General features: G+C 43.8%; 1 protein-coding gene across 1 annotated transcript in view; it reads left to right on the forward strand.

Moving 5' to 3' along the window:
- GPATCH1 (G-patch domain containing 1) overlaps positions 1 to 6395 on the forward strand; it is a 282152-nt gene extending 275757 nt beyond the window's left edge. Inside the window, exon 20 of the mRNA XM_078668539.1 lies at positions 6158 to 6395. Coding sequence (XP_078524665.1) covers positions 6158 to 6185 — 28 coding nt within the window. The 3' untranslated portion in view covers positions 6186 to 6395. The remainder of the gene's footprint in view (positions 1 to 6157) is intronic.
- The last annotated feature ends 5775 nt before the right edge of the window (positions 6396 to 12170 follow it).

Genomic DNA, 12170 nt, shown 5'->3' on the forward strand with positions numbered 1-12170 from the left:
TGCATGAGTGAACTACAGGTACTTTCAGTGCAGCTGCCCAACACCACCTTTTTTCTGGACAGACTGCTGCTGAGGACTTGGGTGGCCTTCTTACTGGAAGTTGTGCGTTCTTTCCACGTTCTGCAATCCATCACTCTCCCAGGGTGCTTTGCCCTGCCTCATCCCTGGAAAAAGAAGGAGGGACTCCATTGGTTGGACCCAAAAAAGCTTTTAACTTTTACAGCGATTGTACCAGGCAACATTATGTGGACAATACCGTAGGAGGATCAGCGCGGGAAGATTGAACACTTCTTATACCGAGAGAGAAACTGACTAATTACGAGGCAAACTACTACTTTGAACACACTCAAAGTTTGAAGATTAATTTACATTGATTGGCACCGCAATTATCAAGATCTTTGACCGATTGATATCACACGAGATATGCCCCTGATGAAGGGACCCTGCTGTCCCGAAATGCATCGGGCATGAAAATGAACAGGGCATAAATATTTTTGTGCAGTGCATAAAAGTATGAGGTACTAGCAGTAAGATACCAAACGCAATGAAAAAAACAGAACAAAATGAATAAATAAATGCTTTAGAATGAAGTAAAAAGCAGAATGTGTTCTATATTGTGATTAACAAATTTTATATTTGGTTTAAAGTGAACAGTTCACCTTGTATCCATGTCCACGTACTTGAAATATGTTGCTAGTTTATGTAACGTGTGTTGACCGCAGACGTAGCAGTGCAGCACCACTTGATTATCTTGAAAATATTATTATTTGAAAAGGAATCTGTATAGGAAATAGGAGTGCACCCGTCAGAAAAGCATTGTACACAGGGAAGTGTGCCATGTTGACTCTTCAGTTTGTTCTGCACCAAAACACGCAGCCTGCAAAGGCAGTGTGTGTATGTAAAGATAGAGGGCCTCTAAGGGTGGCACATTATGTGCTGCAGCCCTTAGAGGCCTTCTCTGTTCACAATGCCCTGGGTACCTGTGGTATCATTTATGAGGGGCTGATCTGTGGTCAAGGAGTGCCAATTGGGTTTTGTTTTCAATGCAGTTTTAAGGAGAGAACATAGGCCCTGGGTACCTGTTTGGCAGAGCCCAGGGCACACTCAGTCAGAGTATATCAGAAATTCAGCAAAATGTGGGGGCAAACATGCAAACAGAGGGCACTATCTTACAGGATAACAATTCTGAAGCAGAAAAGAAAAGTGCAAATAGCCTCAACAACAAGCAGACTTTTCTTTACCTCACCCTAATGTTGCCCCACTAGTAGCATCTTCCGTATTACACCTGAAATTGGTTGATCTGCAAAGTCTTAGAGATTCGTCTGCTGCTTCTGAATTCTTAACAAACAGTTTGACAGAAGTTCTCAGACCACTGAGACAGCCGTCCGAATCTTTGCTTTATTTTTTATAAGGCTCTCATGGAGTCTATCTTCGTAAGGTGAAAAACTATCTCTTGCCTTTGCAATGAATAAGTAGGGGCCAAGGAAGCATGACCAATAGTCAAATGAGCCCACTTTTATTCAATCTAAAGCAACACCAGAATGTTTGTCAGTCCACGGTCTTTGGCAGCGTTTCACCCGAATGCCTTCCCCACTACTAATCCCAAAAGGCAATCGGGAAAAACTGGATATGTAGGATAAAGGTGTTCACCTCAACAAACTTTGACCTTTTGTCCTCCAGTACTCTTTGCCATTTAGCTAGATAAAACCATCCCTTATGGGAAACAACCCGATTGGTTGCCTCAACTTTGCCAGAGTTCATACGAGAGCCCGTCCTACAAATGCTTCAAGGCGGCATGGAGACTTCTATACACTTGATGTGGACCAGCTACAACACAGTCAGTGCTGTCTCCTAATCCAGGGCACTGTCATATTAAGCTGCTATGTGTGGATGCAGACTCATTTGGGAGACGATGAAGCCCAGTATAATCCACATAACTAGATGTTAAAAGCTATTAGACATTCAGGCTCTGATTCACTTAAGTGACAACCAGAGCGAGGCAAATGCAAGGTGGAATTAGGTTTACCCATGTCCTCTTGCACTTTTCATCCAAGCACAATGTAAATGTAGAGGTTAAGACTGCACTCCTAATTAGGTTTCGCCTGGCGTCCACTGCGCAGCAGTGTTCGCGCAGGCGAAATCTTTTGAGACTTAGTATGGGGCTTTAACCCGCCTCTCTGTTCCATTGGCTAGCTCCATAAATGGAGGCTAGCCATTAGAACAGAGATGCGTCAGTCATTGTCCGAGCAGATTCGTGGGCGTTCCGGCGATTTTTTCGCTCTCCGCCCCTTTTTTGCCGTCATGACGAGGTGCGTCCATTGTGGGCGTTTACTTTTTTTTTTTTTTCTTTACGATGTTTGCGGCCGCCATTTTTTGATGGGGCGGGCGGGTCGCGAGTGCGATCGGGAGAATGTTAGCGTTTCACTTCTGAGGTAGGAGTGTAGTGTTTCTGTGCTTTGCGGGCAAAACACACTCAGCTAGTGGCATTAGCAGTTTACAACATTATGTGCTTTGCGGGCAAAACACCCTCAGCTGGTGGCATTAGCTCCCCTTTGTCGTCGTTCGTTCTCCCTTTCATTCCGTCCGCGGCTCCTATTCTTCTCATTCCCTCTTCATTGCCCCTCCTCTGCTGGTTCGGTTCCTTGTTGCTCTTTCCGCCTTGCTCTAGCTCGCTCTCCCTACTGTTGTGTTCCTTTCCCCTCCTCCCGCCGCTTCTTGAAATCCCAGCCCACGCTTGACTCGGGGACTCAACCGCTCCACTTATGAGGTAGGAATGTAGTGTTTCTGTGCTTTGTGGGCAAAACATACTCAGCTGGTGGCATTAGCATTTTACAACATTCTGTGCTTTGCGGGCAAAACACACTCAGCTGGTGGTATTAGCATTTTACAACAAGATGTCGTTCTCTGCATCATTACTGTGGAACTTAGGTGAGCGGGATGATGGTTGGAAGGAGTGGAGCTTGTGTAGGATTGTCCTTTTCCCGGCTCGGGTTGGGGTTACAATAAATACTGTGGAACTTAGGTGAGCGGGATGATGGTTGGAAGGAGTGGAGCTTGTGTAGGATTGTCCTTTTCCTGGCTCGGGTTGGGGTTACACTAAATACCGGAATCAAATTCTAATGAATCCACGTCTCATCCTTACATGTATGGGTGTGTAAATGAACATTTCAAAATAAAAAGCTTTTGTAGTCCACATGGATTTTGTTTCATCAGCACGCACAGCTTCTGTTTTATTACCATGGCTCCAACGCTCCCGCAGACGGAATTTGCCTTTTTGTCCCTAGTGCGTAATGTGATTAAATATTCAGAGCAACGTATCTCACATCAAAGCGTCTCTCCAGCACCACTCAAACCCCCCACTCATTCCGTTGGGCTACATGTTTCTTGAGAATGTCCTGAGTGAAAATGTGTAGCACACCGATCCAGTGGCATATGTGAAGCATAACATAACCCGACCATTCATTATTACGTTAGGAGCAGAGCTTGTAGCTTATCAAATGTTTTGTCCCCCGCGCAGTTAATTAATGCGTGACTGCGGGAAAGAGGGATGATGCTTGTTTAAACTGGATTGTACCCTCCAACATTCTTGCAATCTCGGCAACAGCCCTAGTTATATTAACGTGTGAGAGTAGTGGGTATGTCATTCATGAGAATGCTTGTTTCCATAACACTTCCCATTCTAACCATCTGTACAGGTTGGGGGAATAAACAAAGGCCTTATTTTGCAGCTGTATTATAGAACGGGTGCCTTTGAATGAGCACTGCAAAGGGCCTTACTCCAGATGCTTTATGGTTCTGAAGAAGGGTGGAGGCTCTGTCCACAGTCTTGACCCAGACTCCTGAGCAAGTACTCAAAAACAGCTAGTTCATGTTATACATTTTGGTGCAGATCTTACAAGAGCTTGAGCTTCAGTACAGACTGATCCCTCTGGACTTTTAATAGGCCTATTTCCAACCGGCCCTTCCTGTGCTGCAAAATGTTTCCAGTTTGCGACCTTTAGCTCAGTGCTCAGGCTATTCACCAAGGTAATATCTGGTGCATCAGCACAGCTGCACCTTCAGGAAGTACATATCCTCCATTATTTGTATGACTGGAGAGATTATTATTCTGTTATCATTAGTATTGTTTCCGTTCCTTTTTAAGTACTTTGTGTTTTGAGGTTTATAATGACATTATACCTTTAAGTTGTGAGTGTGCTTTCAATATAAAGTGAATCTTTCCTTGCGTAGTTGTCGCTTTCAGCTGATCTGTGTGCTTGGTCACTTGATAGTTTTCTCTGAACTTTGTAAAAACCCTCTTTATTCTCAGTTGTGCCTGTTATTTATCGCAATTCATAGCATATTTCTGAACACAACTTAATGGAGGACCTGTCTTCCTCCAGAAGTAGAGTTGTGAACATCTTCCAAAGGGTGCAAATAATCTTTCCGGCCGTCTTGGCCTTGCCTTGATGCTTCCGTACTGGGATGGTGCACCCATTTGTGAGACGTCTGTAATTTGAGTTACCAGGAAAGATGATGACACAACGTCCTTATGACAATGCTGGTCATTTACTAAACAGGTGTTTCCTTACACAGTAGCATGATTCAAGCCATGATGTACAACCCCACTGAAATGCAATAAGCCACTAAGAGAGGTAGAGTAGGATCATTCTCTGTTTGCTCTGGAGCAGTTGGCCTTTGATCTTGGACCAACAGTGAAAGCGTAGCATTTATGGTTTCACTACAAGAACATGAAGATATCTGCTATCAGCTGTATAAATGCACATTTTCTAAATATTCAGTTAGATTATAAAAACTCCCACAATTATCTAGGTTTCCTTTGTCCTTGAATCACATTAGGAAACAATATTTGAGGTTGCAGGGAGGTTACTGGCTTGATGTGGAAATCGCATAATAAAGGTTTCTTGTGTAGAAAAGAAAGCAACATTTCAAACTCTCTAGGTGCCGTGTTTTAGTGCAGAGGAGAAATTGAACAAGCAGCAGCAGTCCCAACATTATGAGTGTGAAACAGTGCGTCTCTGTCTTATTGTTGATGGGTGAGATGTTTCGCCTCAGTAAATCCAGAAACGGTCAAACCAGGGAGCATTTTTAAATTGTTTGCTCCCAGCAGATCCGGTTGCCCAGTGGGAAACATATGTTCTAGTAACCAGGACACCACCTTCACGTTTGTGATTTTTTTTTTGGGGGGGGGGGGAGGGGGGTTACGTTTTATGCAGCTGCTTTTGAGAGTGAGTTTACTGTTTTAGTCACCCTGCCATGATGTAACCTCTAAAGATTTGTTGCTGCTGGTTTGTTTCATTACACTGAGCCATTTGGTTCACTGTATCCTAACAGAGGAGGAAGGCTTAGCTATACGAGACCTATAAAACGCCACTTTCTAAGTTTCTCACAGTGTTGGGTTAAACAGTCCTGTAGTATTCGGTTAAACCCAGTCTTGGGATTGCATTGTGGGAGGCCTTCACTCCTACCTGGCCTCAGGCTTCAGAGACACTAAACATCAGACATCACTCTCCTGTCAAGGGAGTTAAGTATCTGTCAGGTAAATGTATTGTTATCCAGTTACCAATATGTGGACAAACCTATCCCTCACACATGAATCCCCATCCCTCCTTTAAGAATGCTAAAGCATCACAAAACTCTGTGCAGGTTCAAAGCCAAACTATGCTCAATGGACATAAAAACAGTATGGAAGACCACCATCTGCACGTCACACAGGCCACACTGCCTTCTTGATAAGTGCCCTAGAAGATAGCTTCTTCCTCGAGTTTTAATGCCAATCCAAAACCAAGCATATGTGTTTCAGATGGCAGCAATAGCACGCTGGCATGTTTCTGGGCACAAGGCGCTCTATATACATTCCGTAGATAGATTAACTTATACTGCAGCCTAAACGGGCGATCCCTGGGGTTATTGCCTGTTTTTTATGCTGTTGGTTAATAGCGGGGGAGAGCATGATTCCGTTGATCAAGAGAAGAATGAAATTGTAAAAGTGCATTACTGTTTGATAACTTCAAAAAGTACATATTTTGTTATGTTTTTAAAAAGTAATTAATTAATTGAAACAGCATGTTTAAAAAATAACCCGCTTGGGTGGAAATTATTATTTTTAACATATCCCACTCACTTTTTCCTGATTTTCTTTTCTTTTTTCCTCTAGGTTGAAACGCCTTTCAGATTCTCGGTAGCTTGAAGGACTTTATTTGCACAATGTGATCTCCTCTGTGATGGCAGATCAGTGCAACTGAATTTGAATGTAATGTAAATATATATTTATTCTAAATGTGTTTGGCACATGTTTAGAGCTCAGAGTTGTACTGAATAAAACATATATTTGACAAATTGTAAACACCAATGAAACACAATATTTTGCAATAAACTACTCTTGCTTTAAGTGATCCTGTCTAAATTTGTAATTTCACGTAAATAAATGTCTAGAACAAATTCAATTTAGGACTGAAATGCTGAGAGCCACATTTCCTTATTTTTTCCAGCGTTTAAGATATCGGATGTTTCGAAGCACATAATGACTATTCTATGGTGGAAACAGTTTTTAGGCAGGGGCGGCTGGTGACATTTGAAAGTGGTGAGGCGTAAAAGAATTGTCGTACTTCACTGCGGCGAGCGTACGAGCCCGAACCACCTACGGGGGGTTGTCCCCCGCGAGAAATTTTTGAAATAAGAGTGGGCAAATGGTGCATTTTCAAGCAAACCAGAAGGTGTGAAGAACGGCTCAGTCAATACTACTGTTTAGAGTTGTGGGAGTTAAGAAACCTTATAGAAGTTTGACCCTTAATGAGAATGCTCTGTGAATAAGGAACTAAAATGAACAACAATTTACTGGTACCGCAGTAGCACAACTATTCTTAATCATACTGGATAGAACCACAAGCGAACATGTACAATACCATGATTGACAGGGTGAAGAATTTACTTGTACACTAGCGCTTAGGGAATGTAGCAGTTTCTCACTCCAAGGCTCTCAAACATATCTGCATTTCTTTCAGTCACCTCTTATGCAAGTCAACAAAGGAGTAGAGAACTGCGAAAACTATTCACACATCTACAAAATGTTTTCTTCAGTGCTTTGAGGTGCTGACCATACATGCAGACAGGGCGTTGGACACCGGTTGCGCGCACCATGCGTGGCGAAAGATGTGTCCCACACACACCACTGTAAAACACTGCCATTAAAAGATGGAAGCCATGACAGGTGCTTCACTATTGAGGCAGCTAACTAGAGGTGTAAACATGCTCAGTGCAACAGTGTTCCACTGTGGTGCCAACAGACTCAAGTTATGATGCTGGCTGCGCCACTGCCTCGTGCTTCAGTTAACCATTTGCCAAACTTGTGCCACCTAGAAGCAGGCCTAACCACACTATTAGGCGCTATATAAAAAACTGCCTCCTGCCTACAATCGACAAAAGCTGGATAATGCAGCTGCACTGTCATGTTTGAGGGAGGGAGTATACTGAAGTGGTAGATTGAAGCCAAAAACTGTGTTTCTCTTGCAAACATACCCCAAACAAATCTGTAACTCATTTTCCTAAAAGATATTTCCATTTGACAATTCTAATACACCCGATACAATTTTAAACACATCAAAGGCAAATACTAAATTTAATGCTGGACAGTTGACCCTGAACTGTTTTCCTTTTTAACTTCCTAAGATCATTTAAGAATATTTTTCCTGCGATCCCCAGGCAGTCAGTGTGTGTAATAAAATACGAAACAAAATCTACTAGGGAGTAATAAAAAACACACATAGACGGACATTAGGTCAAAAGGAGCATGCAAGGAACAAGTGAAGCGTGTCCATGGATGTGCTCTGGTCAGTCAGCACGGGGTGGAGCACGACGTTCAACCTAGCCAAACAGGTTAAGGCATCTGCTGCACAGTACTGGGACTCTGCTGCACAGTACTGGGACTCTGCATTTTATCAAACTCGGATGGGGGGATGGGATGGCACTAGAGTTTAGTAACCAATACATCTGTCTGCACAAAAACACAATTAATTTGTAGTGGGCGCTACATTTTATGGTGAAGTGAGAGCAAAACGCCATCAGCAGCGGTTGTAGCGCGAATGTAGAGCTCTACTAGAAGTTAAGCACTCGCAGGCAGTGCGGACTTGTTACAGGCATTTAGTTGACAGGATCTGCGGAGGCTGAAAAACAAATTTTTTACTCCCACAATGACTGTACATAACCAGAAGGTCTCAGGCTGTGCATTGTAACACTCTGAAATGTCAGGAGTTGCTCTCGTAACTCAAGCAGTAATAAAATGTTCAAAGTCTGGTGTTGTTTCTTACCTGTACGTTGCATAGTAAAATGTCATGACTGTAAGGGACCTGGTTGCTCTCAAAAACTGCACCTCAGTACTCGATGTTTATTCCATCAAAGCACCCTTCAACAATTATTTACTCCGCCCACTGCCGCATAGTCCCCTAGTCTGTGTCCAGCCTCGCTGCTATGGGAGACGGTGTCGTCGCTGCTTCCTATTCAAACTGACCAGATTTGTGCAAGAATGTACGCAGGTCTTTGAGGGGTTTCTTCTTAAGCTACCTCCCGATGAAGCAAAAACAATTCTCTCCATGTGCCTGTATTTGGGAACGTGGAAAGCCATCGATCTGGTGCAAGCTTCCCTTTCGTCTGCTCCTCTCCACCCCAGCAGTCATTAGAAGCCTAATGTGCACACATATGAAAGGATTGTACACACAGAAAGGACATTCTAAAATGCACACAAGCAGGCATTAGAAGTCTAATGTGCACACATATGAAAGGATTGTACACACAGAAAGGACATTCTAAAATGCACACAAGCAGGCATTAGAAGTCTAATGTGCACACATATGAAAGGATTGTACACACAGAAAGGACATTCTAAAATGCACACAAGCAGGCATTAGAAGTCTAATGTGCACACATATGAAAGGGTGCCCACAAAGTGATGCCATGCATGAATCTTAATCTCGAAGTACTAACCCGAAAGTAACATTATCCATGTGGCTTGACCCAGAAGCTCTGACCTGGAAATGACAGAACCTATCTTACCCATGAGCCCCTGGCCTCATATGTGGCCTATCCTAGAGACCCTGTTCCTACTCCGGAAGTGATCATGTTCATTCAATCTCCCCCGCCTTGTAATGGACAGAAAATGATAATATAGGTGCCTCCAACATTGGGATGCTCAAAGACCCGATGTACCCACTTTTAAAATCATTGCAGCAGTCGAGGAGTAGAAAGGGACTGCAATTATCTGTATTCTCAAAGGCCCAAAACTATTAAGGAATTTAGACTGCTGTGCAATGTGCAGGAAGTGCTGTAGAAGAATAAAAAATAAAGCTGCAGCATGCTCGAACATATTTTTTTTGAACGACATAAACTATTTTATAAGGGGTTTGTTATTATTAGCAAATAGGAGCTGTCAAATGATTAAAAGATTTAAAGGAAATCCAAACTGTGATAAGTAAAAGTGCTTTAGCGTGTGTCTCTGTGAGAACTATACAAAAGCCTGTTTTCTACAGTTGTGCAAGGTCTGCATCCACACTCGGTAATCTTACAATTGGCAGAGAAAAAACACAGACTGTCATCTGTAAAAGGAATGTCATCATGTGTACTTAAATCCTTCAGGGAAAAAAGCAAACCCAGATGGAATGATAGACAGCTGTGGTGTCTTCGGTAAAGCCCTCATTGGCTGATTGCTTAAACTGGTGGTAGTCTGCGACCTTCCATAAACCCTACGACCTCCAAAGTCGCAGTCAAACATAGTGAGCTCTGGTGCATCACAAACGGTTGAGCAGGTTAAACCAACGACCAACAATAACGAATGACTCCAAGGATGCCTCTCAGCATGGACCACTGCGAGGATATTCCAAGGAGGCAGCTCCCGCTGTATAAGTGGAGATGCCAGACATTTTGCCGAATAGTCTCCCAGCGTCTCTTTATTTGTCTTGTACAATTACAGAAGGATCGAAAATCTATGTGTATTCCTTTAAAGTGCTCATTTTTGCAGCACCCATCCCCAACACTTAAATACCCCCTGCTTTCACGCTTTTCATACTTTACATTGTATGCATTTCTTCAGTTTTGTATGGTGCGCTCCAAATACTCCTGAGCACGGGGGTGGGTGGGATGAACTAAGATTCGGGGTACGAGGGAAGCGAGGGGCGACCTGTGGGGATACAGCGCGTCGGAGTGTTCTTAGACCAAACATTGTAAAGAAGAAATACATTTTTAATCATTTTATTTATATCAGGAAATCTTCTTCAAGCCTTCGGTTGAAGGGGCAGGCGGAAGCAGTTCCAAAACAGAGGGCATTGATGGTGGAGGGTGTTGTGTGCAATTTGTTAAGTGAATGTTTCCCACCAGCGCTCTGAAGTAGTACCCCGCCTGCCACCACCCGCCTTTGCTTCTGCCGCTGTGCAGAAAGTAAATTAAATATGTGTTGAGTTCATATATTTTTCGTCACGTAGATATTTAAGGTACGTCTGCTTCGTGCTTGCCTATATTCACGGCGTTTATCATGTAGTGGTGATTACTCTCGCGCTTTCGAATGTTTGGAAACCCGAAACCGTTGACTTTTTCGCCTCTCCTGATATTTCATTCTAGATAGTAATAAGAACGTTTAACCTACCTGGCACCATGGGTGTAGGAAGTGTGGGGGACGCGGGGGATATATCCCCCCCAGATTTTGGAGTGGGGGGGACGAGGGGACAAACTAATTTCCCCTCTCCCTTCTGTTATTCATAGGGCCTTTAGCGCGCGAAAGCGCTACCTAATCAGACCCCCCAGGATATAGCGGCATGGATTGGCAAATTTAGCGGCACAAAAATGAAAATTTAGCGGCACAAAAATGGAAATTTAGCGGCATTTAGCGGCATTTTATTTTGGGGTTTTTGCAGCACCAAACACAGATATCTTACTGTTTGAGTTATTTGACAACATGGAGCAGACCTGTTTTAAGAACGTCCGTCAAATTATGCTATTATATTGTTGGATTATATAAAATTCGCCAAGTGCGTTACAGGTAAGCACTGTAGATGTTTTAGGACAGCATCACCTAGGCAGTGGTTTTCTTCATTGTCTTGTAGCCAACGTCTTTTAAGCAAGTGCATTTTTAACTGTTTTTTATTTTTGTAATAATTGTAACTAATCACAGTCAATAAAATGTACTAAAGTTGAATCTGAGGTGCTACAATGGAGGGCGGTCTTGTGGCCAGTCCCCCCACCCCCCAAAAAACCCTTGTAAGTTCTAAAAGTATTCTGACAATTTCTCTTCTGGGTTAAGATTCGAGTCCAGACACGTTCTCAGGGCAGACAAAGAAACTTCAACTACTTAGAGAAAGAATTAAGGGGAAAATAAGATTTTGCTAACAATATAAATTGAATTTTGATGCGTTTACAGAGGAGGCACAAGGCCTTGTCACATGGCAACTCCACACGACTCAGGTCCTTCCCTGTAGACGGATCCTAGGTCAGAGTTAAGAAAACACACTTCATTTTTTTAGGTAAAGGGCACTGATACTGCCGGGTCTATTCGTGCTATATAAACATGTAAAAGAAAAAAGAAAACAACTTGTCTGTAGAAATCAAGCTGACGTGCACCATGCTTGTTATGGAAATACAAACACACAAACGATTTGAGAAAACCGATCCAGGGCGCTTGGACATTCCGTATTATTCCACTGGGCCTGTATTATTTTCTGCTCGAGACGAGTTCTCGCAGCATTGTGTGACAATTTAGCGGAAAGCCAGGTATGATGCAAGTGATAGCGCCTATCGCCGTGGTTAAGCCAGTTTCGAGGCACCCACCTCTCGCCCCCGGCAGATAAGGACACCGAGTCACCAGGAAACGAAGGGACTGTCCCAGGGTCACCTGTCCTGGAGAGCAGGCCTCGGGCTGACCGGGTCACCCCCATTGACCCGTGTGTTGTGCTCACAGGGTGACTGTGCAGTGAAGGCCGGGCCCTCCCCGGGCCGTGGCCTGGCCTGCCTCAGCCTCAAGCCCAGCCTGGGGAGGACGCACACCGCAGACAGGTTCATGAGGGAGGAATGCAGCGATCCGAGGCGCTCAGACCTTCATTCCAGCGCCGGTCCCCGCCGAGGCCGCCCCGCAGCTCAGGGCCGCCTTCATCCCGCAGCTCGGGCCTCGGGGGAGATTAATCTTTTATTTT

Source organism: Lissotriton helveticus, chromosome 12 (genome assembly GCF_964261635.1).
Source record: "Lissotriton helveticus chromosome 12, aLisHel1.1, whole genome shotgun sequence".
Lineage (NCBI taxonomy): Eukaryota > Metazoa > Chordata > Amphibia > Caudata > Salamandridae > Lissotriton > Lissotriton helveticus.